This window comes from Centroberyx affinis, unplaced genomic scaffold, assembly GCF_046629955.1.
Source record: "Centroberyx affinis isolate AG114_WGS23_722 - 3 ecotype Tasmania unplaced genomic scaffold, CSIRO-AGI_Caff_v1 ptg001400l_1, whole genome shotgun sequence".
In the NCBI taxonomy this organism is placed as follows: Eukaryota; Metazoa; Chordata; class Actinopteri; order Beryciformes; family Berycidae; genus Centroberyx; species Centroberyx affinis.
Window position 1 is genome coordinate 167,223 of NW_027279882.1, and position 27,714 is coordinate 194,936.

At 45.1% G+C, this 27,714-nt stretch overlaps 1 protein-coding gene across 1 annotated transcript; it reads right to left on the reverse strand.

Annotated features, from left to right (window-relative positions):
• Positions 1-5,569: 5,569 nt before the first annotated feature.
• On the reverse strand, positions 5,570-24,686 carry akap11 (A kinase (PRKA) anchor protein 11). Its single transcript, XM_071526330.1, has 12 exons — positions 24,649-24,686; positions 21,939-22,038; positions 21,055-21,165; positions 20,896-20,949; positions 20,490-20,621; positions 19,066-19,330; positions 14,173-18,631; positions 13,697-13,843; positions 11,385-11,468; positions 10,196-10,242; positions 9,258-9,451; positions 5,570-8,763 (listed from the first exon to the last, which is right to left on the reverse strand). Exons 2-12 carry the CDS (start codon positions 21,999-22,001, stop codon positions 8,578-8,580), a joined length of 5,742 nt encoding a protein of 1,913 aa, XP_071382431.1. The 5' UTR covers positions 22,002-22,038; positions 24,649-24,686; the 3' UTR covers positions 5,570-8,577.
• Positions 24,687-27,714: the final 3,028 nt, after the last annotated feature.

A 27,714-nucleotide genomic window follows, 5' to 3' on the forward strand; every position in this document is an offset into this window, starting at 1 on the left:
CCCGCCGACATATCAAAGCGACCGCAGCGATCCCACACTGTGTTCCAATTCAAAGTTTGCTTCCATCTGCGTCAGGTGCAGTAACCTGGGATGGGGTGTGTTACCACTGTTTATTGAACTTGGGCGATGTGGGCGCTCCACCGGTTTGAGTTTGTCACTTCTGAGTATGTGTGAGCCCAGGGAAGGAGGGGGAGGCCGCTGCCAGCGAGGTGCACACCAAGTCAGTGAAGCATGTTCTGTAAGTTTGACGTCTTGGATGACCTCCTGCACTTCGTTCATCTCCAAACCACATCTCTCTTGTGAAACATTCATTCCTACAATAGGAAATCCACTGCCAGTTCCACTGCCATCGAACCGGGCTGGGAGGAGAAGGAGGAGGACAAGGAGGAGGAAGAGGAGGAGGAGGAAAAAGGAAAAACACCAGGGCAGGACCGACAATGACATCAGCAGGAGACGTCTCTGCTTCAGTCGGTCATGTCAGGATCTCCCAGACTTGACCTCTCCTTCCTCCCTGTGGTCACATCAAAGTGCAGCAGCTCCGGGCTGAAGACACAGACCACACTGTCATAGTCAAGGTGGGTGTGGGTGTGCAGGAAGTGCCCTAAAGTCACAGAGTGAGATGATTTGTCAAGATGTTTCCTCACTCATATTACCCACCAATACTCCCTGCCGTACACAAACTCACACACACACACACACACACACACACACACACACACACCTGAGTCATGCACGTCAGTGGCTCAGTGGGTGTGAGGAGATGAAAGATGAGGAGAGACACAACAGAGCGTGAAGCAACAGCTCTAATCTTCATCATTGAACCTTCCCTCTGCTGTTTTCTATTCCACGAGGGTGGAAAAAATCGGTGTGCTGTACGCATCAGCTGTGGGATGCTTGTTGTTTTTGTGAGTCAGACTGACTTACTACCCCTGTTCACAGATCCTACCTAATATTATTTACCATGTTTCCAGGTCCACACCAAGCTCCATCTGCTGTTTTCAATCACCCGAGTCAAAACAGAGCCCTTCGGTTTGGAAACATTAGCGGCCCCTCTTGACTAAGCTATTTCCCCTCCGCCCAAGGTCCCCTCTTTCTCATCTCATCCCGTCATTTTCAGATAAACACTCATAACACAGACGTGATTCAGCTGTTCCTTCTGACGAGGGATCTTATCTCCCGCTGCCCCCTCATCTCTCTCTCTCCGTCCCTTCTCTCCCACGCTGATGGTTTTCACGGTGCCAGGGTCAGCGTGCGTCCATCTTCGGGCCTGTGGGAGTTTTGCACACCATTCCTGCGGCCTGGACTGCACACACACACACAGATACATACACACGTGCAAATGCCAGAGGTCTGACTAAGTCGACTTTACTGAAGTCCCAAGTCAGTCTCAAGTCTTGAGGCACAAGTCTCAAGTCTAAATGTAGATTACCAAGTCAAGTCAGAACAAATCAGGAGTCCATTATCTATTTAATATCTTAAAGAATACAAAATATCTAGGAATTTTCAATGCAATATGGTTTTAATAGGATAAAAACTTGGTAAGAGCATCATGAGTGTGATTTCTATAATCAGTTTCAACTTCAATAAATTCAATCATTCCATACAAATTCTGAAAATTTTTCATCACTTTCAATCTAAGTCATTTACACAAACACAAGATCTTTTGTCAAGACTTTAGAAACCTTTTCAAGTCATCAAAATACAAGTCAAAGTCAAGTCCCAAGTCACCAGAACCCAAATCAAGTCAAGTCTCAAGTCTTCTCTTCATGAATCAAGCCAATTCTCACGCAATTAAAATTGTGACTTGAGTCTGACTTAAGTCCAAGTCATGTGACTCCAGTCCCAACCTCTGGCATATGCACATGGGCACGTGGGTGCACACACACACACACACACACACACACAGTGCCATGATGTGTTCTGCTGTCTGTGTATGAAGGGCGCCTGGTTACCAGCTGCACCACTCTCTGTGGTTACAACACAGTTCTGTGGTCACTCCTGGAAACAAGTAGCTAATAGCTGTGACACGTCTTGGGCAGTGTTCTCCTCACGTTTTGAAAGATGAGTGTTTCCGGCCCCGGTGGTGACTCTGTGGGATCTTTCACTGCTAGTGGCCTCCGTTCTGCATCGCTCATAAAATCAACAGGATTAAGGAAGCGCACCACAATCAAACTCACGTTACCATGACATCAGCAGAAAACATCACCAATGGATGTTTAATGTGTATTAGAGTGTAGACACAATAGAAAAAGGTTTTGGGTGACGTACTTGATGGGGGGAATAGCTTACTCTCTCAGCATGGATGAAGTCATGAAGTAATAGAAAAACATTTTAAATCCTTACAGATTAGAAAGTGTAGGCGTTGGAGTTGCCTTTAGTAAAATGACTCGAGCGCTTCCTACTTTTGTAAACCTGGTGGGAAAGTCGGACACGCAAAGTGAAAAAAAGCCATATTGGTAATCCAACTTGCTAAAGGATTCTAATGATTAGATTTTCCACTCCATAAACTTGATTGATTTAGTATTACAATTGGATCATGAAGTTTTTGGACCACCGGTTCGCAACCTCCGCCCAAAAACAATTTATCGCAAGTTGTTGGAGAAAACGGATCTCTGAGTTGCTTTTCTTTTAGCAACTGTGAAAGCGCCTCATCCCTCAGCATGCTGGAGTACAGTAGGTCATCCTGGACGACCCCGGACCCACCTCTGTGATTCAGTCCCTCTGCGCGTTCGTTAACCGCTCGCACCTATTAGACTATCTGGATGAAAGAAAGTCCAGATGCATCAAGGCAAGAAAAAAACAAAACAAAACAAAGGATATTTTCTTCAGGCGGGAGTAAACAAAAGCCTGGTAGGGATGATGTAGCTGGTTTTCCCCTTTCCAACACAAAGCCCTGTATGTCATGGATTCCATGGCCTTGACTCAACAACCCCCCCCCCCCCCCCCCCCCTCCTCCTCCTCCTCCTCCTATCCAGTGGACTCTCCCAACAACCCAGCCGTTTGTTGCTGTTGGGAGGGAAGTGATGTCAGGGCTGTTGAATCACCAGTCGACCCGGTAAGGGGGGGGGGGGGGGCAGGACCCAGCCTATCTGATGTCAGAGAGAGTGTGTGTGTGTGTGTGTGTGTGTGAGTGTGTGTGTGGGAGAGACAGCAACCCACGGCACTGTGGAACAGACTGAGGGTGGTATGCTATCAGGCTCCTGTCTGTCTCTCTATACTGCTGACCCATGATTTTCTACACAATAACTCCTATACATTGCTCTGTTGTGCTAAGGAAAATGCGTGTGTGTGTGTGTGTGTGTGTGTGTTTGCATGCATACAAGACCACATACATAGAAGTCCGATTTCCGGTCAGTCTGCTCTCACGTCTCTCTCTGACGTCTCTCCTGCCTGACAGTTTCTGTGGTCTTGTTTCAGGGTGACTGTCCTCCTGGCCCAAGTCTCATCCTGGATACTCACTCCATTGTGGCCATCTAATCATACCAAACTATCAATTGACTCACTCCTAACAATGGTTAGTCAGTGTTACAACACCACTGAGCCATAGTAATGATTTAGAGTATGTGTTCAGGGTATTCTGGAAATGAACAAAAGACATAATGAATAAATAAATGAATAAACAACAACAATAATAATAATAATAAGATGAAGAAGTAGAAGAATAATAAGAAGAACCCTAGTAAGAATCATAAGAATCAATATGATTTTAAGTATTATATTTTAAATTAACAATATTTATTATTATACATTTTATTTATGTAGCATTTTTCAAAAGTGTTACAAAGGGCTTTAGAAATGAGAAAATGATCACAAATAAGAGCCCATAACATAATATTGCTGGACATGATTACAGACAAATAAAACGGCCAAATACAGCAAGAATAAAACATCTACAAACACATTATACGAATCCTGATATGTTTTTAGAAGGGATTTCAAATATGACAGCCTAAGCTCCTCAGGCTGCGCATTTAACGATTAGAGGTCCGGATGCCATAGGCCCAGTCAGTTTTGGTCTTTAGTCTAGATTTAGTCCAGTAGGGATCTCAGGCTGCAGCCAGGCTCAGTGGGGGTTAAAGAGCTGACATGCAGCTCAGGAACAGGAAACATAGGAAATGCCAATCCAGCTAGTTCTTCCAGTAGGCCTACACTTCTTTACCAGTCGGGCACCATAAGTCGCAGAGATTTAGATCTCTTCACACCCCCACATATCCCCTAATTCAAGGCCTGCTGGAGATGACTTCACCCAGGTCACCCACAAAGCTCAACATCTATCCTTGTATGGTTGGCTTGGGTGCCTCTGGTTGCCATGTCTGTCAGCCGGCTTCCCCCCATTCGCGAGATCAGAGATGTGCTTCTCCGGCACATTCCTCATGTCCTGTATCACTGTACAGCCTGCAATTAGGCTTTCTCTCCCTCCTCCCTCTCTCTTTCTTCTTCTCCCCCCTTCCATGTCAGACAGACACCTCCATTCATTCACTGCACACGGAGCTGCATGCTGACAGGCATCGGCCATTGTAGTGAACATTACCTAATTACATACGTGTGCATGTGTGGGACCATCTAATCATGCGGCAACAATGGCTGTTTTGTGCGGCTGTATCAAGGCGTAAAGAACTGTAGCGCTGTTGTTAAGACCAGTTTTGATAATTACGGATCTTGTCTGTTTCCTTTGGCACCTGCAGTATAAACACATTCAGGAGGTGAGACAGCCACAGCTAGTGAAGTGACGGTGGCTTAATAGGTTTGGATAATGAGGAATCTCTGCAGTAAACAGCAAGGCGGTGCTCAACGGGAAATCCACTCCAAATCAACATTTAAATGTGATATATAAATAGAAGAAACAAGAGACAAGACGAGATCAAGAGACGAACCCTGAGCCGCTGCACTGTCAGTGCTACAGTGACATTATATTTGTTTGGATGTAACTCAAATATTCTATAAAACCAGTCATTCTCCAGTTCATTGTTAATCCAATCCAAATTTCTCACGATAGCATTACAGATTAGAGCATTAACGTCATTAACGGTTTCTTGAAAATGATTGTTCATTTCTGCAATATTGATTGCGTAATAATGTGATATTTGACCACTGTAGGGAAATTGTTCTTGAGGTCAAAACACTCATCAGTTACGGAGCAGTGACTGTAGAGTTCGTTGGGATTCAGTTTTATTGCTCATAGACATTTCAACTGGGGAGAATATAGCGTGTGAAGTTAAAACAGAGTTCATCTAGTTGAAGAATGACCTATAAGCTTTATATGTTTAATGTTTTATGTTAAATGTATATATTTAGGTGGATTTTCACAAGTTTTCCATAGTTATCAAGTACTTGAAAACTTGAATGACAATGTCATTCTGTGTACTTTCCCAATGAGCAAAGACTAGAAGAAAACGAAATTAATATAAATTTTCTGAAATGGACATAGCCTTATCTGTAAAACCAGAAACATTTGAGCATATACTGAAATGATACAATGATAATATGATGCATAATGATACAAGGACTTGATCTCTTAATTAACAGGAGACAGAATTCAGAGCACATGAAAAAGCTTTATTGTCACACAGAGCTTTAACATTGATAAATTTAGTGCTTTGACTTCAAGCTTAGAATGTGTAAACTATTTAGCAATGCCACTAGGGGAACAAGTAGTGAACTCACTGTTATATAACTTACATAATTTATTAAATATCTTTATTTGGCAAGATTTTACAAGGAAGCAGGAAAAATACAGGAGTCAGTGAAGGTACTTTTTTTTTTTTGCCTGTCTGTGGTAGGACAGAGGCAGAAAGTAACACTGGAACAACAGTAACAAAATAGACTTATCTGCTACTAAATGGAGTTGATTCTCTGCAGGTACACATTCAGCTTTCACCAACACAACAATATAGCGCTATAGGTCATCTGGGATGCATAGGAATGTATGGTTCACTAAAGAAAGAAAGCAAACGGGGGAGGGCTGGGCAACGGGAATAGCCTGGGAAAAGCCATAACGTAACATCTAAACATTCTGTACAATCTCACCGGGAGAGAATCTGTATACTGTGGTGTACTCTCTTCATTCATCAAGTCCACTACTTTCAATACATTCCTGTAATGTAAACCAAGATATATGCACGCTCTCGCTTCTCGGGTTAACACCTCCGTTTGCCTTCTCAAACGCAGTTTCGACTCCGATATCATTTTGAATCCTAAACATAGCGGGTGTTGTGATATATTCACTGTAGAGTGTAAACAAATCATACAGGTTAAACACCTCTAAGATTTCGAACATTTGGCAGCCTAGAGATTTAGCGATAACAGACAAGGCATCAGCAGAGGCCTACTGCATACTGTTAGGCAGTGTGGAGAGGGTGACACACAAGAACCACTGGAGCTCAGTCAGTGATAGGCCAATACATTAATAAGAATAATCATGTCAAGCTGAAGAAGTCAATGAAGATTCAGCCATGCAGGTGAACGGCATCAACAACAGTTAATCAATAATAATAATAATAGATGGAAAGCCATGGTATATTACAGTGTTTCAAACTCCTCCTATAATACGAGGGCCGCGCAGCTTCACATCGTCTTCAGTTCCCTCCAAAAAAACATACAAACGTCAAAATGGATCCCGATTGTGTTCCTTTTGGAGGGGGAATTAGGTGGGGTACTGTGTGTGCAAACACCTCATCTAGGAGCTGGCACCACAGCAGACCTTCCATGCTGTGTAAATTCAAGGAGGAAGCCAGGAGGGGCCTGAGGGCAGGAGTGGAAATGCCCGGCCTCTCCTCAGCCAAAACAAAAAGTGCATCTCAGCAAGTAGCTGGTAGTGCTGGGTGTGTGGGGTAACATTTGTGGAGCTGGTGAGTAAGAAGGGTGTGTGTGTGTGTGTGCGCGCGTGTGTGTATGTGTCGGGGGGAGGGAGGGGGGAGAGGGGGGTATGGTGTAGAAGTTGCGGTATCCAGAGTCCTTCATTCCACAAGGTGACTGTGGAGCGTGGGTGACACAATGTGTGATTCTGGGGTTAAGCTATGCGGACGCTGTAAGCTGTGGTCTGGAGGTGCAGACTGAAGCACATGCGTTTAATTAGAAAAAGATCCGCTATCTGCGTCACTGGATCTTCCCCAAACTGGACATGGGGGCCAGACTCAGATAACCAGCACATTACACATATTCTACCATAACATCCCCGCTGCCTGGAGGGGAGCATAGTCACCATACTAGCTACATTTGGCAACATAAAGCCAATACCATGGCTTCCTTCATAGCATCGAGCAGCATTTCATGTTTGACATGCTCTATCTTCAAAAATATATACTTCTTTCTTAATAGCGATTGCCCCAGATAACACCATCCACTCTAGAGAGATATATTTTACTAAGTTTGATAGACAAGGACACTGTTGCTAGGCAAGCAGTGTTTCAGGGTATTAGGGTATTAAAAAAATAGCAATACTAATACTGACAAGAGCCAACTTTATCAAGTCTTGTAAACAACTATCCTGTCAAATGAATCGCACATTTGATCATCGGAGCAAATTAGAGTGTGGTAAAATTCATATAATTTAGATATGGGTTTTATAACAGTGCCTTGTCTAACTTTATGGGAGAATAACAGTGAAAAGTGAGGGCAGTGGTAACCACTGTCATTAGCGTTTCACTTATTCTGAAAAGCTCATCTGAAAGAGTCTCTGAATACCAGCAATTTACTTGTATTCAGTGCTAGAGAGAAACACTTTACCGGAGCACACTGTGAATGACAAGTAATTATGAGTGGATTAATACAAGAATGGAATACTATGTGGAATAATTGACTTGCATTAGATGTTGATGTGATTTGGTGCATCTGGAATTCCTTCTGGCACTGATAATGCAAGGGTGTGGTGTGTGTGTGAGTGGTTGGTCTCTTAACATGTGGAAACACCACCACAGAGGTGAGCTGTGGGTTTGACATCATCCGCCCAGCAGCTATGGGGATTCCCTAACAGTAAAACACATTCTCTTTCTCTCAACTCACTGCCTCGCTCTTTCTGTCTCTATCTGGAACAGATGGGCTGGGTCTCTCTTTCTCTATCTCTCTCTCTTTCTCTCTCTATCTCTTTCTGTAGCATAAGCACAAGGGCAGCAAGGTGTGAGGGCCTCAACACAAAGGTGTAGGTGGGCGTAAAAGATAGCTCACTAAATCAACATATGTGATATGCAGCCTAATATTAAACAAAACAGAACTGCAACAACAAAAAAAAGGGAAAATAAAATACAACAGAAGTACTCTTGGTCACGGCATGCAATGCAAAACACACCCACAGCCATGAGAGTAAATTACATCAGCTGATTTATGTGGCGCCCTCTAGGGGTAGCGGTGGGTGTAAAGCCCTATATGAAACTACAGAAAGGTTTTCCTGTATAAGGTGGCAGCTAGGTGGGAGAGGGTTGGCAAAGTGAGACCCTGTGCACTGGTGGCAATCACAATGTGCTGCAACACTGGTGGTGCTCACTAGAGGGCAGGGTTCACAGATAGACTGGAAGGAGAGTGGGAGGAGGAGAGGAGGAGGGGGGAGGAGAGGGAGGAGAGGGGAGGAGAGGAGAGGAGAGCCTAGGCGTGCTCCAGGAGCCACTGGAAGAGGGGCGTGCGGTGGGCATCTCCGCCTGCCTGGAGTGGCTCCTCTCTGGGCTGAGGCTGAGCCGGGGCCTGGGTCTCTTCACAGTAGCGCAGCAGGGCTTGCAGCAGCTCTCCCACCCTCCACTCCCTCTCCCTAAGCCTTTGGACCACTGTTGGGAGCTGGAGGGAAACACGTGATGCAGACATGTAACAAACCTGGTTAACATTCACTCATATTATCAAAGGAGGCCTATCAACTTCAAATGAGCTTTGTTGCCAAGTAAATGATTGTAAATGACTGGAATGAGCGTCTAAGCTGTGTTCGCACTAGTCATGGAATTTCTGGAATATAACAGAATTTAGAGAGGCATATTCAATGTGGGGAAAGTCAAGGAATTTGATAAATTCTCTGGGGAAGTCAAGGAATATCAGGGAATTTTACAAATGGGTCTCTTTACAGGAATATATACCACAAAGCATGCTACAACTTGTTTCACATATTCATTGCATTAGATGGTGGTTTTCAGACGTTTTTCACAGCAAGCCCGGTTGTAGTGGAAACCAGACAACCAAACTTTTCTAAGATGAAAAACAACATTAACAAACCAGGAAGGGATTTACCCTGTCTAAGGTAATAGCTAATGGACAGGGTCATAACGGACTGAAGCATTCACCTGCTGGAGCTCTCTGTCAGGACTCAGCTGGACCTGCGGCAGGTCAGCCATGGAGGCCGCCGCCCACTGCAGCATGCTCCTGAGCTGAGGGTCAAGGGTCACGGGCTGCGGGCCCAGTTCCCTGATTTCAGAGTTCACCATCACCAGCAGGGCCCGGGGAGCCTGCACCTGAGTCCTGTCCACACGCAGCGTCCCTGAAATACAGAGAAAAAAAAGATTTTATCAATATTCATATAGATTTCTACCTACCGTTTTCTCTTTCCAGATCTAATACCGGCCCTTCTAATACACTGACACACACACACACACACACACACACACACACACACACAATGTATACAATAATGTGCTAATGTACACTCCCTCCCCTCCTATACTTCTCGCTGACAGACAGCTGCCCCATGGGTAACATGCAGCCCTGTTCTGTTCAGTGCTGGGTTCCCACGCTCCCACACCAGACCAGACCCAACGTGGAGCCTGATCCCCACTGGGGGCTGCTCTGTTCTGACACACACACACACACACACACACACACACAGCACGGGAAGAGTGACTGCAGAGGGAGTGGATGAATGAGCGTTAGTGTGGCCGAATGTGGGGGTGGTAAAATCCCCGAATGTAACACACACAGACAGGCAGACAGACAGAGCCAGACAGAGCCAAGGGCAACTGTTCTGAATCTAAAGCAGTGGAAAGAACAAGACCTCAAATTAGGAAAGAGGCCTACCCCCCCCCCCCCCACCATTTCCCTCTGCTGTCCAGAAGTGTGCTATGTTAGACAGTTTTATTGGGCATTTTTTTTGCCAAATGCTGCATTTTTAGGAAGAGGCCACGCTCATGATAGATTCCATTAAATTAGAAACCTCTATTAGCAACTTTGAGCCAGACATAGCCATTAGCCACACTGTTGTGTGGAGTAGGCAGTAAAATATCCTTACCACTGGATTCCTCTCTGACTTCAGTCTCCTTGTCCTCAGTACAGTCGCTGCAGGGTGAGAAATATCACACAGGTTAGAGAGAGGGGGGAGAGGGGAGTGGAGGGGAGGCTGCATGCGAAGGGATACAAATGACAACAAGCGGGCTCAAACTAACAGCATGCATAGAAGCTGGCTGTCTTTGATATAAGCACAGCAGGGTATCATAAGCCACAAGCGCTGCAATCCAAGCAATCCTGATCAAACGACGTCTTAGGAGACAACACATTGAGGAAATTTGGCTGTTTTTCCAGACAATGTTTTCCTACGCTCCAGTAAATTTACATTCCTGCTTAATGTCTTTTGTCAGTTAGCGGCAGTTTTGAACAGCACTTTTAGAACAGTGTGAAAGTAGATTTTTTTCCATTTTCAAAATCTACTCAACATCCATACTGTTAATTGTGCAAATATTTGCTGTGTGACGTGCCAACAGGTAAACAGTCATTTCTCCACTTTTAAGGTTGTTAATCACAGTCTTGTTGACACAGCCCACGGCTACAGACATTGAGACTCTGCTCAATGTGATATGTGGATATCATTTTCTTTCCGGAAGGAAGACGTCTAGGAAGGCTTTCCACATTTACAGTTTTTATAGCTAGGATTGTGCAGCAGTGAAGACATGGTCATATAGCTGAGCCGGGGAGAGGGCTAAGAGCTAGGAGGGATAGGGCAGCACAAATTACAAAGCCATGCCTCAAGCAAACAAACTACATGCCAGTGATGCAGAATTAGCAAGAGTTGAGTGATGCATCCCATGCTAACATCAGCCACAAGCATGCATGCGCATGCACATACACATACACACATCCTGTCTCTCACACATGCAAGTGGAATCAGCCATTTACATTCAAGAGCTTTTCATATTCAGAGCTTTGGTGTGGTCATGCAAGGGGCTGGAGGCTCCTAGTATGAGACAAAGTACGAATCAAAATACCATATAAAATGTTTTCATTCATTTTAATATGATGAAACAATACTACGGTTCCTATTTTGTGCTCAAGAGATTTCTCACTGATGGAGCCTGCTTCCTCACTTCCTTTTGGCATCACATTAAGCTCTACACTTTAACTCTTTCTTTGTCCCATTCTAGGTGAGCCCCCATGTCTTAGTGGCGTTTGGTTGACATTGCCATGTGGGTGAGCGGCTCACCGACCTGTCAGAGGGGGAGGACAGGCGCTCCTCACACACCTCCCCCTCCAGGCCCAGACTGCTCCAGCTACTGCTGTTCCCATTGCTGCTGGGGAGAGAAGGCAGGCAGTGCACCGCTCAATAACACCGATGGTGACTATCTGCTCAGGGGGCTTGCTGTGTCTTTAAGGACCTATTGTGTCTTTATCATGATAGCTACTGCAAGGGAACAAATAGATAAGCAGTTAGTCTAAGTGATGAGCTGTTGTATCTCCACTGCTAAAATGTTCTGTATATTCTTTGCAGCTTAAAAAAAGTGACATGATGACTACTCCAGGTATTTTAATTAACATCATCTCATAATACCAAAGGTGAGGTTCACAACAGTGGAGGATTCTTCCTAAATGACGCATATCTTTCCATCACACATCCCATGGATTCTTGTCTAATGTTGATAGGCAATATGTTGCTAAAGGCCTAAAGTGTGAGATCATTACATTCTTGTCCTCACTTAATCCTGTTAATCCTGTGCATTCCACCAGGACACCCAGCTGGCAACACGGGCACAACAATACACACTCTCTCTATAATTAGTCAATGATTAGCCTGCTGGCTGGAACCTGCATACTGTGGCGTGCAGCGCACACAGGCAGGTTGAAGGGAGGGAGGAACATTTTTGATATCTAAAAATACCTCCATTAATCTGCATTACCTCAGCTACAGCTTTCTCTCTGTGGTTTGCCTGAGTGATACACGCTGACAGCTTGTTCATAAGTCGATCAGCGCGCTCTGTGCCTCAATAAGCCTTCAAAGGTGATTTTCCTTCCGTTATTTCATGTGCTGAGCGGAAATGGTTGGAGCGGGCTTTTGAAGAGAGACTAATGAATTACACATGGTGGACTTTGTTCCTGTGTGGAAACAGCGCCCGGAGCGAAGAGAACGCTCAAAGACACACCTTTAGAAAATATTATGATACCTCCACTTGGCCCTGGTGGCCAAAATAACTAGCTGCTAACACATTCTGCTCTTTCAGTATCTTGGGAAAGAATCTCGAATGTTGATCAGCTTTGCTTCCATAGAGATAGCAGGCTGTGCCAAAAACGTCAACAGTCCGATTCCCACCCTCTGACTGGAGATTGTATGAGGCCATGTCACTGAGTAAGACGAAACTCAGAATGCCTCTTACTTTCTCACTGTCACTCTCCACCTCTCTATCTCTCTCACTCACACACACACACACACACACACACACAGTCATGGTGTCCATCTGAGCAGGGGAAACCAATTCCCTACACAACTAGACTTGCTCCTTACCCCTGTGGCGCATTTAACAAACATTCTCAGAAGAACTTGGCTACAGAAGACAGCTATATAAAATCTATAACAACAACATAACCATGAGAGAGCTCATATGTAATGCAATATTTGCACAAATCAGAGAAAATTGCTTCTTGGCAGTGGAGTATAAGTGAGGTTCCCAAACCATACATTGAGCCCTGTGCTGACCTGGGGAAACCTCACGTCTGGACACGACCACAGGAGACTCCTGCTAAACCAAAACCAACACCAACCACGGAGGAACGTGTCAGTACTGCTCTCAACTCTGTCTCTGAGGAGATGAACCAATCGCTAATTAATGTCAAATTAACAGGGCAGGACAAAATTGCTCCCTTGATTTAAACTTAATTCTCACTAGCAGTAGGACTGCCAACAGCTTCGGTGTGGACTACATGTAAATGTAAATTCAACTTCCTCTCTCTGAAGCTCTGTTCCCATATTCATCAATACACCAGTGTCACTAAATCCCATTCAAGATGGGTTAGTGTCACTCATTTTAAGGGCTAGAGAGAAATACTGGGAGTGCTCGGTGCTAAAAGAATAGAGAAGACCGGCGAGTAAAAAAGTGAATTCATTTATCATCTAATTTAGTGCATGTCAAAAAAAAAACCCTCAAAAAACATGGCTAGGCCAAAAACAATTACGAACCACCTCATGAAGCTGCATAGATCTGACAGATGCTGTGCAAGAAATAAAGTTAGTGAAGTTGAGAAATATTTGGTAATATTACTGTCCAGCAGTGCTCTAATGCAGTTAAATTGCATGAACACAGTTCCTTAACTAAATGTAGTATCTGTACAGCATCTGTTAGATCCATACCGATGCATTTATTCATCAGATAAGTCGGTGAAGCAGGATGTTGTGTACTATTATGCATAACTATGGTGGAGGGAGTTAGTAGTAGTGTGCTCTACCTGTCACTGAGGTGGAGGAAGCTGAATGGTGTGTACTATATTATGTATCACTAAGGTGGAGGAAGCTAGTAGTGGTGTACTCTACCTGTCACTGAGGTGGAGGAAGCTGCTGTTGTCATCTGGGGGCTCATCCTCAAAGCTCAGGTTAGACCAGCTGCCCAGACTGTCGTCCCCCACACTCAGGCTCAGCTGCTGGGACACAGTTGACTCGGTGGTCTCCCTGCCTGGAGAACTACAGACACAGATGGAGGGAGAGAGAAAGAGAAATTATACAAGTATTTTCTCTAACAGAGTCATGATGGCAAACCTCCTCTCCAATATAAAATAGTAGCGGTAGGTAAGTAGGTATGGAGAAGATACAGCTATGGAACACAAACGCTGGAAAATGTTTTATATTACTTAATAATGGAAGAGAAGTCAATGAAAAACAAAATTGCTATAATCTCAAGCCTGGGTGATTTCTCACCAACCACCCAGGATACCAGGGCTAGCCATAAAGAGCAGCATGCGGACAGGACAGTCATGGAAAGCTACTGGTGGTGTGAGTCATGGTGTGTGTACCTGAGGTTGGCGGCCTGGCAGATGTTGGACAGGGCTGAGGTCATGATCTCAGTGGTAAGGCTCTCGGCATAGCTGGCCCCATCGTGGCCGATGCCACTGTCTGCATTGAGGCTGGTGTTGCTCAGCTCGCGCTTGGCTGTCTCCATTGCCGTAGACACCATCTCCTCAGCGAACGCGGCCCTGCGGTCCAGGTCGATGTGGATCTTGGGAATCTCCAGGCCAGAGAGTCGGTCGGCCCTGGCCTCACACTCCTGCCCCTTTCTCCTCCTCTGGCCTGCCTGCTGGTGGTAGTGCCTGCTGGGCTTGGTGCAGTAGGGGCACTCCCGGACCTGACAGTAGCGGCAGGTCCTCTCCCCGAGGGCTGGGCCCAGCGCTGCGCCCTCAGACAGCCTCTCGGTGTGAGAGTGCTTGTCCTGGCCTTGGGTCCTCTGGTTCTCCCTGGATGGATGTCCCGCCGAAGACAGGCTCATCTCCAGAGTGTCATCCACTATCTTCCTGGCATAATGTTCTATGACCTGCATCACCCCACTGCTGTAGCCTCCATCATACAGGCTTCCTGTGCTGTGGTAGTGCCTGCTCTTACCCTCCTTGGCCAATAGGGGGCAGGAGAAGGAGTTCCTGATGAAATTCTCTGCCATGTCCTCAAGTTTGGATTTCTTATAAAGGCAGGAGTCAGTGAGAGACTTAGGCAGGCGGACAGAGGAAAGCCGCAGCTTACGTGTGACATCACAGGTGATGTTGTACGCTAAGGATTCTGCAAAGTTTACCAGATCCATGTACTCCCTCTGGCTCTGTTCTTCAGAGTCCCTGCAACTACACTGGCTATCTTCCCCTGAGGGAGAACCCACTGTCCCTGCTCTGTCCCTGGGTGAAGAGGCCTCACTGCTAGGACCCTTCCATCCATCTGGCAGGGACTTGGAGGAGTGGAGGCGAGTGGTGGAGGATCTCTGCTTCATCTTGCGGGCGGCATGGGCCAGGCCTAGTTTGATGGAGCGGTAGGCCAAACGGCTCGCATATTGGTCAAGGACCAACTCCCGACTGCCTCCCTCCTTTTTCAGCACCCTGATGAGGTAGCCGGCATATTCATCTGTCACACTCTCACAGCTGGGGTATTCTGAGGACAGGCCGGAGCTGGAGCTGGAGATGGTGGTAGAAGTGGTGGTGGGAGGGTGGAAGACAGAGGCCAGCAGGTCACTAGACCACTGCTCAGCCAGCCTCCCCACTCTCCAGTCTCTGTTCTGGTCTGTACTGGCGTGAGACTGTTGATGGTGATGGTGGTGGTGGTGGTGGTGGGGACATTCAGAGCTGGACCTGTCCAGGCTTCTTCTCCTGAGAGCTCTGTGATGGGGGCATTGCTGTCCAGAGCCCATCATCCTCTTCACATCACTGATAACCTCTCCCGCCACCTCCCCGGCGTACACCCACAAGGTGTTCAAGGTCTGCTCTGAGAACTGAGCCACACTATCTCTCCTCCCCTCACTCCCCTTGCTAGTCTCTCCCTTCTCCTCTGCCACTCCTAGGGTGTCCATCTCTGTTGCCATGGAGACGATGTGACAGGCCAACCGCTCAGCATAGTGGAGGGCTTCCTTGTTGGACATTCTGCGAGCTGAAAGCAGGTTCAGTTCAGGCCGGCGACCGCCCGTCTCAAAATGTCTGTGAGTACCACCAACACCACCCTCCGTCTCTTCTCCCTGCTCCTCCTCCTCTTCCTCATTACCCTCTGCCTCCTCAGACAGAGACCTCATCAGTTTGAGCATGAAGTCAGCCTTGTCTGCCTCCGGGGTGATGTCTTTTGGCCCTGGGCCAGGCTCAGGCTGGTAGTGTGGGGTTGGAGGGGGGGTAGCAGGTGAAAACTCCTTAGCCAGCTTGCTTTTCAGCTTTTTGGAGAACTGTTTGATCTGTTTCTCCTTAGACACCTCGCTGGGCTGCTGGGGTGTGGAGGGGGGAGTGCCAGGAGTTCCACCAGACTTTTGGCCAGAGCTGGGAGCAGAGTCTTCCCCAGGAACGGACATCCTCCTTTGTCCACCCATCTCTGTACCCGGCACATCTAGAGTATCCTTCATCATCACAGGATGCGCTTCAGCCACGGCTCTGGTCCTGGGGCCCAACTCACAGCTGGGTCTCACCTGGCTCTGACATCCTGTCTGAGCGGGAGTGTGGAGAAAGTTCAGACCTGTTGCCTGCTCAGTAGGACCACCCTTCCTTACATACCCAGAGTCTTTACTGTCATATTTGAAGCTCTCCCTGCCAGCCCCCTGCCTCAAAGGGGAATCTGGGGCCTCATCACTGAGTGAACCTGGCCTAGAACAAGAGCCTCTTCGGCTTCCAATAGTCTTAGTAAGGAAGTCGGCACAGTCACCAAAACTCTTTTTCATCTTAGTGGCAGTTATTAGCTCACAAGCCTCACTTACTATCATATCCACCATGTTGCCAGAGAAGTTGTGGAAGGGGGATTTTCCTTGGGAGGGGTTTCCTCCAGGGGCCTGGGTCTGCGTTCCATGGCTGTAGAGGTCAGTTTGTGTAGATGTGGTGGTGTCAGAGGAGGCTACAGTCACCAGGCTTCTCTTAGGGCTGGTCTGTGAGGTGTGGGCCAAGCTAGACTTATACTGACAGATCTCTTCAGAAGTCTGGAGGTGGGAGAGGGCCTGGCCTGCCTGGGGCACAGGAACACAGCTGGCCATGCCTGATACAGTGAACAGGGCTTTCTTCACCGTACAGGCCCCATCCTCTCCTGAGGGCTCCGGGGCTGCAGCAGCTGAGCTGGCATGGAAAACCTGCTGGCTAGCAGAGGTACTGCAGGTGTGAGTGCTGGTGTCCTCTGCACTGACGTAGCAGATGTTGTCCAGGGAGACGCTGATAGCCGCTTGGCTTGTGAAGGCAACGTCAGCCTGGGAGAGCTCTATGAAGGCTTCCTGGAGAACCGACTCAGACAAGTCTGAAGCATAGGAAGACACTACCTCCTCCTCTTCCTCTTCATCTAGTGCACGGCCAAAGGACCAGTCACTTGAGGTGAGAGGGGTGGAGGGGTGGGAGAACTGACACACCTCCATTATGCCTTCAAACACCAGCTCCTCAGCCAGGTCAGCAGCAAAGCGGGTCACAGTGCTGTGGAAGATCTGCTTTTTGACAGTCAGGAACTCTTTCAGTGCCCCGGACACGGCCTCCCCGACCAGGAAGCCAGCCAAGCCATTGATGGCCCGCTCCTTCAGCACGTAGGCATGGCGCATGCCAATCTCATGGAAGGCCATCTGAAACACTGAGGAAGTGAGCCTGGCAGCCAGGTGACAGAGGGTGGTGGTGCAGGAGGAAACGCCTTTCTGTAGGTCTCGCAGGGCACTGCCCAGGCTCATCTCCACCAAGTCTGTGGCAAACCTCTGAATGCCATCCTTCAGAGACTGGGACTTCTGCTGCAGCTTGGCCACTGTCACTGTCTCCTGGATCTCTGAGAGCTTCATCAGGTGGCCTGAGGGGTTCTGGAACTCCTTGTGGCAGACGCAACTCAGATTCTTGTTGTCATCGATGTTAACGGGAGACTGGTAGCCACACACTGATCCCAGGATCTCTTTGGACAGACTGCTGGCAAAATCTGAGTAGGTCTTATAGAGAGAGCAAAGATCCTGGGGTTTACGCAGCTCTGAGCTGTCCCCTCCATCCCCATCTGCTTTCCAGAAGTACTCCAGTGGTCCGCCAGAGTCCCCCAAAGGACTGAAGGCCGAAGAGCTGACAGGGCTGAAGAGTGGACCCCCATTCTCCTCGGAGGTCTGCACTGGCCGGGGGGAGTCAGGCACCTCCGAGTGGGGTGAGTAGGGAGAGCCTGGTTTAAGAGGAGTGGGTTTCTTCACATTGGCAGGGAGGGTGGGCTGGTCAAAGCGGTGGGGGTTCATGCCCTTTGTGGAGCAGCCCCTGGACACATATTTGGACCCTGACCCACTGGTACTAGTCTCAGAGGGTTTCTTCTTCTGTTTGGTTGGGGCATTGGTGGCATCCAGAGGCAGGGTGAGTGTGCAGCTCTCAGAGCTCAGCTCCTCCAAGTCATCAAACTGGTCGAAGCTGTCAAAGAACTCGCTGACTTCGGAGTCTGAGTCTTCCACACGCTCTCTGGGTCCCCCTGGCACCTGGGGGATGTCCAACTTGGCCAGCAGGCTCTTCTGGTAGCCCACCTCATCCAGGAATATGATTGGACTAGGGCTGGAGCAGTCTGAGTCCTCTGATTCGCTAACATGGGTTGAGGGGGAGGGGAGACGAGCTCCAGGGTTGCAGTGAGTCCACTGGGATTCCACACCTGATGACCTCTGCACTGTGACAGACACCTCTGGGCCTGACCTGTGTTTGGTTGAGTACTTCTTGGAGGAGGAGCTTATGATAACACGGGAGCCCGATAGGTCCTTTCGTCTCTTGTGGGCTGGGACTGTCTGGGATGCTACGTCACACTTTTTACCATGGTGATAGGGAGCGGCAGCTGTGGAGAGAGACAAAGTAGAAAGGTGAAGACTAAGATTTTGTGTGTACAAAGAGGTGATAAGTGGCATAATCATAACAAAAATAGTGTAAAAAGAAGGCTGAGTGAAGACAAATGTCACCTCTCAAACCATCAAGTTCATTTTGCATCCACTTTTTGATGGGGTTTTTTTGTTTTTTTTTAAGTTGGAAAAAAGTGTATCCCAACTGGAAAATAATATATCACTGCCATCTAGCAGTGAAAAGGAGGACATACTTTTAATTCCTGCCATTTCTTATTTAATTTGATGCATAGATAAGACTTGATTTAATTGAACTGCATTCTAAATAGATTTTTCAACAGTAACTACATTCTACTGATCAGATCAAGAAAGCCTCTACATAAGAGACAAGAGGCTAGACTTATGTAAATGTTCCTTTAAATGGTGAACCTACAGGGACTGTCTCCTGTGTCGTCCTCCTCCAGATGCTCCAGGGCTGTGACAAAGTCATCCTCGATTGATGAGACCGACTGGTTGGTGTCATCTTCCTCCGGCTGGCTGGGCTCGGCTGTGCCTCTCTGAAGAGCCTGCAGCTCCAGGGCATAGCGAACACCCGCCATATAGCGCCCCAGCAAGCCCACCAAGGACGCTACACTGGCCTGAGAGCAGAAGCTTGGGCTGGGACTGTGCCTCAACACACACACTGCCTTCAACCAGCACTGTAGGCAGGCAGAGAGAAAGAGGATGGTAGGAGAGAGCGAGTGTGAGAGAAAGGGAAGGAAGAGAAGGAAAGAAAGTTAAGCTTGGCCGGCTGGTGGTTTATCCCTTTTGCCAAGAGACAATCAGCTCATTTAGAGAAAAAAAATGACAACACTTGTAACCAACTGGCAAGGAGAGTCTGCAGATTGTCAATAGCTGTCATGTCCCTGAATCCCCTAGAACAAGGCGAGCTAATAATCTGAGAGCCTTTGGCTTTTGCAAACTAGCAGGAATTCACACGGGAGTTTTCTTTCTCCTAGTCTTACAGGAGGGAGGGAGGGGGGCTGGAAGTGTCTTGTTATGTCTGTACTCTGATTGCAGGTTGATATGTTGCATATGCAGAATACAGAATCACTTAGTGCGAGTTCGGTCTATGTGGCGGAGGGGCGGGCAGTCTCGCTGTCTGCAACACAAACTGACAACAAAAACCACAGAGTGGGCCGCAGGGCCTGTCTGAACCCTAGAACAGCACACAGAACCAGGAAGGAGAAGGCTGCAATCGTGGGCTAAAAAAACAAACTCTGTCTGTCTCTCCCACCTGCGTTTCTCTGAAAGGGTGAGAAAGACATCTTACAACTGTTTACATGCAGAGAGGGACAAGGCCTTGGCCCGGAAAAACAATTTAACAGTCAACAACAGGAACTTTAGGAACACATTGCAAAATATTTCCATCTTAAAAAGTCATTTAGTCTACTAGTGAGTCAAAAATCTTATTTTTCTCAAAACAATTAGAAACATCTGCCAATGAGGTGAGGCAATATTGCGTGTTTCCAGTAAACATGTTTCAAGAATTTTCTTGAATTAAGTGTCATTATCTTGAGATTAGTGGAGTGATCCGCCTTGCTTCAAGATACTGTCGAAACAGATGAAAATGCTTTGGAAATTACCTGAAGCCACTGGTGAATTTTTTGTACTTCTTTTAAGGAAATATTTTGGACTCAATACTAGACTAAATGACTTAAGATGGACATTTCTTGCAGTGTACAGAGGAATTGAGGCCTGTGTATTTGCTCACTCTTACTTCCCCCTCATTCTCCCCCCTCTGCTTTCTGCTCACTTCTACTTTACTTATCATGCTGACTGAGCACATTCCTTCAACATGGAGCGTCTGTCATCTACCTGAGCCCCAGGGTCCTTGCGCTCCGCAAGCCTGCGGGAGTCTTTGAGCAGCAGAACCTCATCGTTCCTGAGGCCATGGATGTGGAGGGACCTGAGCAGCTCACACAGCTCCCCCGGCAGAGATGACAGAGCCTGGGGAAGGAGACCAGCACATTAGCCTCTGGCTCAAGTGGCAGACTGCTGGTCCAGAGCTAGGCATTCAATAACGGATAGCCTATACAGATCTCTAAGAATACTGATCCTACATCAGCACTCCTAAACTCCTAAAGACACATGTGACCCAATTTCTATGACACATCATCACTAGCAAATCAGGATCTAATTGTACAAATGTAGCTCTACTGTAAAGCAGAATGTTTAGTCTCTTATCACAATCAATTTTTGCAATTATGCAAATAATGCTCACCTGTAGAGTGACATCTTCCCCTTCACAGTGACCAGGTAGACACACAAAATGGATCTGAAGGAGAAAAATTGATGATCAATATTTAAGTCTCTCAAATTTCTACATGACTAAGCATTGTGTGCATTTGCACTTGTGTGTGTTTGTGTGTGTATGACAAACCTCAGTCAGTCTCAGTGTGTCTCTGGTTTGCAGCTCCAGGCCTACACTGCACAGCTCCTTTTTGTTCCTCAAAAGGCTCTTCACACACTGCGCCCCACTGTCACGCACAGTCTGCAAACATGCAGGGTTTTTTTTTTTTAGACAAGCTATCCAAGTATAGTGTAACTCAACAGACCTCGTGACAAACCAAACCATTTCAATTTGCTTGCATTTCTCCCTTACTGTAACAGTTGCATGCGAGACAGAAGAATGTGAAACAGAAGAGGCTGACTGTTTTGTGCATCTGCCCAGAGGTAGCCTTTGGCCCCCTTTACAACTGGCATCAACATGCATCATGGGTAATTGGATTGTATTCAGATAAAGCAAAACCACATAAATTCCAGGTGTAAATGCACCCAAGACATATTCAAGATCTGATCACCTAATCCACCTGCAGAGGAGACACATCTGGCCACATTAGCAACAAAGTGTAAATGTATTGCACATCCAATCCACATATAGCGACTTAAGAAATGGAAATAACTTTGTCTGCAGATCCAACCAGGCAGGCAGCTCAGATACTATCATACTTGTCAAAAAGCAAGCAAACAAGTGAGACAAGGTTCAAAGGACGTAAATATTACAAGTGAAAGTAACGTACACAGCAATCTCAGTTTTGTGAGGAAAAGAAAATTTGATTTCAATGAGTATACTGGAGATGCCTTTTAATGCCAGGTGTAAATGCAATCCAGCTGAAATCAAACAGTTTTTTGTATAGTATATATGAAACTAGATGTAAAGAGGGACATAAAGTAACACTGGGGAGCAGAGCTTGAAAACTCCCTGCAAAGACATACTAGAGATGGTGACAAAAAAAATAACAAAATCTGTCCTTGCAGACGGACCTCTTTCCGGATGGAGGCTCTGGTCCTTAGTGGGACTCCTCTGATACGGGCACAGGCATCCATAGCAACAGAGGGCTGGATGTGGCTGGCTGACCGGCCACTCACCTGTAAACACAGAGGTGCAAAGGGGGAAGGAAAAGAATAAAAGAGTGAGTGAGAGGGCAAAGAGGCTTAGAGAAGACCCAAATCTTGAAATGAGGAGAACAGGCTGAGGATAAGAATTTGCAGTTATATCATCATTTTTAGTCCCACATAACAGCCGAGGCTTCCTTCTAAGGTCAGGTAATAGCTGAGTTCTCTCTCCAGTTCTATCTCTAGTCAATCTTCAGCAAGTGAAAGACAATACAGCATTCGATGTTAAGTCTCTATCACTCTTATGTGCAACTCTGCAGTCTCACCCTAAACCACAGTAACAATCACATGACAAAGCAGTGATGTATCAGGGCTGTGTGTAAAGAGAGAGAGAGCTGTTACACCATGTCTCTATCCACTGTCGCACAGCAACATGCCAAAAGAAGCAGTACGATGTGGAAAGGTCAGAGGTTTAAGTGTGAGGATGAGCTAAGAGTCAGAGATACAGAGATTAGGCCTGCACTATCCAGTCATTAACTAGACTAAAAAGGTTTCTTACTATGAGATGGACTCAAGCCTGTGACACAGATTACATAACGTTTAGCTCAGTTAGGAGAGGAGATACATTTCATGTTTTGGGCCGTGCTCAAGAACAGCCAACCTACTAGGCCAACGTGTTCTAAAAACCCTTGTGAAAATATCATGAATCAAGCTCTTAAAAGTAGGCCTAGACTTGTCCTGCTGGTGAGGTTAAGCTATAGTAGGCCTTGCTCTCTTTGATATTCTTTAAACAGTCAGGCCTGCATCAAAGATCAAACAGCAAGGCAAGAGAACAGGGGTGTGTGCTCTGAGTAGGGGAAACACACTTAGTAAGCATGAGAGAGCGGCTAAAGGCGGCAAAATATTTACAGTGTACAAGGAGGAAAAGTTTCCCAAGAAATCCAAGCCTTTCCTTTGAGGTGTTGTCCAAAGCAGCTAGTTGAGTCTAGACGCAGGCAGGCGGTCCTATTGATCAGCCCATCCTGCATCCTGAGAACCAGAAGGGAAAAGTGCATGCCACTGGCTTCCTCTGGTGATCCAGGACCTCCTGGCTTCTCACGGGTGCTTTGGTGGGCTGTTCAAAAACAACAAGGCCAGCCACTGCTGCCTAACCTCAACTATGCCGTGCATCCCAACTCACTCATAGGAAACGCAGGCACAGTGACGTCTATTATGGCCGAGACTATCTACAAAAGCAACAACAGTGTAGTTGGCAAATCAGCTTTTTTAGCCAGTGATGTTTTATGTTTGGTTCACTTGGCCTCAGCATTCAGTAGTGTCTGAGAATCAACTTCAAATAGGCCTTCATCTCCATCTTATCTTGGCCACAATATGCATGTATTTGGTCTTAGCCTTGTCATTGAAAAACTGCTATTGATATAAGCAGATCCTGCCAAAAGATGTCGGGGTGTTTGTGATCATCTTAGGAGGGAGACAGCAAAACAAGCTGTCGAGGGCAGAAATCGTGTAGTCTAAGTGCTTGTTTGGTTGGGAGCTGATGTGGGACAGTTTTTGACGTATTTCAGTATGACTGTGGGTGGGTGGAAAGATAGGTAAACAGAGAGACTGAAAGAAGCACAGCCTAGAGAACAGGAGAAAAACTGAAGCTCACTGCCAGACCAGATACCAGTCACTAATGATGCAAATGTCTTTTCTTTTTTTTTAGATAGGCCTATATAGTTGCTTGGTCAGGTGATAAAAGCAGGGCGTCAACACAACACTAACAGTCACCATGATGGTGACTGTTAGTGTTGACGGTGACCAGTGTTGTTGTCTGACCAGTCTAAAAGATAGGAAGAAAGACAAGACACAAGCCCTTTGATATGTAACGTACTACAGTATGTTCTCTCTGTTTTGCTATCCCTGTCTGCAAAGGCTATCCCAGAAACGTGGATACCTAGCTAAACTACAATTGAAAATACAAGACAGCAGCATCCGGTAAAATCTTAACATGACTTGTTGATGTTGTTCATGACTTGTTATCATACAACACATTTAATGTTCCATTGTTCTCCAGTGATTCAGGTTACAAACAATTGCTAGTGGCTAGTCTGTTGACGTTACTACGGATTTCACTACCATTAGTTTTTCAAATAACTTAACCAGCATTGGACATTTTGAACAATAATACTAATAGTTACGGCTGTGGGAGGGTATCCGCCACAGCAGGCCATAGAGGACCCACACACTATGGATGCTGATGTTGATTCTTTCCAGATGATCCACGACCACTCAGGCTCTATACAGCCGTAACCGAAATTGACAACCGGTTGCTAGCTAGTAAGCCGCTGCAAATTAATCAGACCAATAAGTTACTACTAGCAAACCGCCGTGCAATTTATAAGATAGAGAAATGGAAACCCGACAATGACTAAATAAACCGTCTTGCTGGTTGACAGGCTGTCAATCATTTGGCTAGCAGCAGTAACCAGGCCGCGATCAGCTCGGCCTCTTATATCACCTCACTAGCTAGCAGCAAGCTAACGTTAGCGGCGTAACTGTGTGACACAAGGACATTCAAATATAAAATAGACAGCAATTTATAGTCATTTACCGGGCATTCCAAACACCACTATTTGCCTTTATCAAATCGTTTTACCTCACCGTTCAGTGTCGGACTCTAGCTGAGCTGACGACAGCCTCTGTTTCAATGCGCGACCCGTTGACGCTCCTTTCATTTGGAAGCTTTCCTTCGGTGAAAGGAAATAGGGATTCGCCCCACTGCAGTAATTAGACATTAAAGGATACATGTGAACAGTGTCATGGCGGTTTAGCAAAGTGAATGCTATTGTATCAGTTTATCTAATCAGCACTGGTGATATGCAAGTCAATCACTGCTGGAGACTGGACAGCAAGTGATTTTCAGTGAATGGAACCCTTGTAATACAGTACAAGTGATTCAACTCCAAACTCCAGCAGTTAGACATATCATGAAAGTGCATTAGGCAATTGAATGAAATGAAAAGGAGGAATCGACAAAAATACCTTGTTTTGGTTGAGTTCACATACTCACAGAAATGAATCAAACTCACCTACTCCCAGAAATAAATCAAGCTCTCCATCAACTGGGCATTTACAGTTCATGCCATGAAAACAAGAGTGTTTCAGGCAAAACTAATCACACTCGGAGAAAGTGTGTGTCGCACTGTCGAGGACAGAACAATCGAACTGTAAGAAAACTCATTAACATTTATATTATTAATAATATTCAAATACAATTATTATTATTATTATTATTATTATTATTAGTAGTAGTAGTAGTAGTAATAATAATAATAATAATAATAATAATAAGAAGAAGAAGAAGAAGAAGAAGAAGAATGCATCTCATTAAAACCAAATCTCAAAATGCTACAGAAAAAATGTAATAAAAAAAAAAGCAGGCAAATCACAAAAGAAAAAAAAATTGTAACAAATAAAATGAAATGCAAAGCCAAAATGCAATATTGACTCAGAAAAGTCACAGAAAAGTTTTTTTCTGGTTAAAACTTCATTCTATTTTCAAATCAGATTTACATTTGTTTTAGGCCTCAGGACACAGTTTAAAGCACAATACATGAGATATCACACATTGGGACAGACATAGCACTTATTTCAGCTCCAGCTGTCTAGCCTTATACTGAGGAGCCTGCTGGCAGCAGCAACAGGAACTCAGAAGTGATTCTTAGTGATGGGATGGATCTAATTCGTTTTGAAACCTTCTGTATAAACCATGTTAATGGCATGCCATTTAAACTTTACTAATTTTAAAAACAGGCATTGCTATATTGTTTATTACCAATTACCAATGTGATTATTACCGAAAACTTTTGGAAGTTTTCTATAACTGAAAACTGTTTTTTGTTTTTTACTGGATGATTTTCCATTTTATTAGTAACTATTTAATAAACACTAGCACCCATAGGTACTTGTAACTATATTTATATCATCATTTTCCTATTTTGGATTTGCCAATTAAACAGCTTTGTCATTGAATCTGCATATGCTATGCATTTGTGTCATTTACCAGTCTCTAGTTATTTGAATTCTCCTTAGTAATTATTCCAGTCTCATTATTATTCCAGGCCTATTACTGCAATTCTTAACATAAACTATTTTATCAGTGAGAATGGAACAGTAACTAATTCCTTAATATACTTGTCCTATTCATCACTTGCAAGTTTGTAATAGGTTTCTAGTAAAATTTACCTTCAATCACACTTTTGTCGTTATAATCATCAGAATTTTTGAAATGCATATTTTGTATAAAAAAATTGGGTGCAGATGAAAAAAAATTCTATCTAGGAGTTACTAGCAGTGAATCATTTTTACTCATGTCCAATTTGGCAGAGATGTCAGTTAACATCTGTTGTCATCAATTATACTTATACTCAACTACATTTCAAATATTATGCTCAATCACATTAATCAAAGAACCATCATTTACTGGTTGCTTTAATTTAGCATACAAACATGATCAGTAAAAAAAAAAAAAAAACTAACTAAAAAGAATAACTGGACCAACAACTCGTTTTATGTATAATTTGAAATGTAGACTTTTATCAGAATACAATTTATTCAGTCAATATCTTGAATATATTCAGTCAATATATTTTTATTTTTACTTAGGTACTTGTTCCATCCCTAATTCTATCTATACTACTCCAATTTAAACAATTTTATCAGTGAGAACTGGAACAGTAACTAATTCCTCAATATTACTTGTCCTATTCATCACTTGTAAGTTTGTAATAGGTTTCTAGTAAAATGTCAAACAATGACAAGATGTAATGTAAAATTGATATCTAAAATGCATATCACCATACAGGATTCAAGGACAAAACCCTTGTCTACATATAGTGAAAGCCCAAAAGTGAACATTACAAACTGAAATATCGATTAGCAATTATTGAAGGATAGCTAGTATCTATAAAATAATAATTGTCGGCAGGAAAACTAAAAAAAAGAATAAACATTTCCAAGAAAGGATTATGGGATTAGTAACTCAAGATAAGTAATAGTGTACTAGGAAAGCCTAAGGAACAAATGTTAAATCTGTCTGTCATATGATGTTGTCATTTCATCGCCATCTCAGATGTTTTCACTTCACTCCTGTTCATGGAGAGAGTGCTGTGTCTGTCTGAACTGATGCATTTCTGTCATGGCATGTCTGCTCCATTTGTTTGAACACAAAACTTCCTCTTCCTGGAAGCTCTGGCCTGCTGCGGGCTCATCAACAACCACAATATATGAAGTCTGGATGGATCCCATATGGTTCAAAATTGGATTTTTACTTCTAGGAAAAAAAAAATATGTGGAGGCGACTCTTTAAGATTCCTGAAACTGAGGGGTAAGAAGTGGAGAGGAATGGAGAGACCAATAAGGCAGATGGAAAGGAAGAGAAAGCAGATGGAAAAAGAACTTGTTGGCAAAGATGAAGTGAGGTGAGATGAGAAAAAGGAGAGCTCAGAGAGGACTTCAAGAAGGAAGTGGTGGTTAGTAGACTAGTGTCTCAACATATTGCTGGTAAAAAAAAAAAAAAAGAAGAGGTAAAGAGCAAGAGCAAAAGCAAAAAATAGAGGAGCTGGAGAAAAAGGGCTACAGCTAGACTAGAATGAGAGAAGACAAGAGAGCAGAGAAAATGAGAGGTACAGCGGAGGAGAGAGAGGATGTGGAGAGAAATACT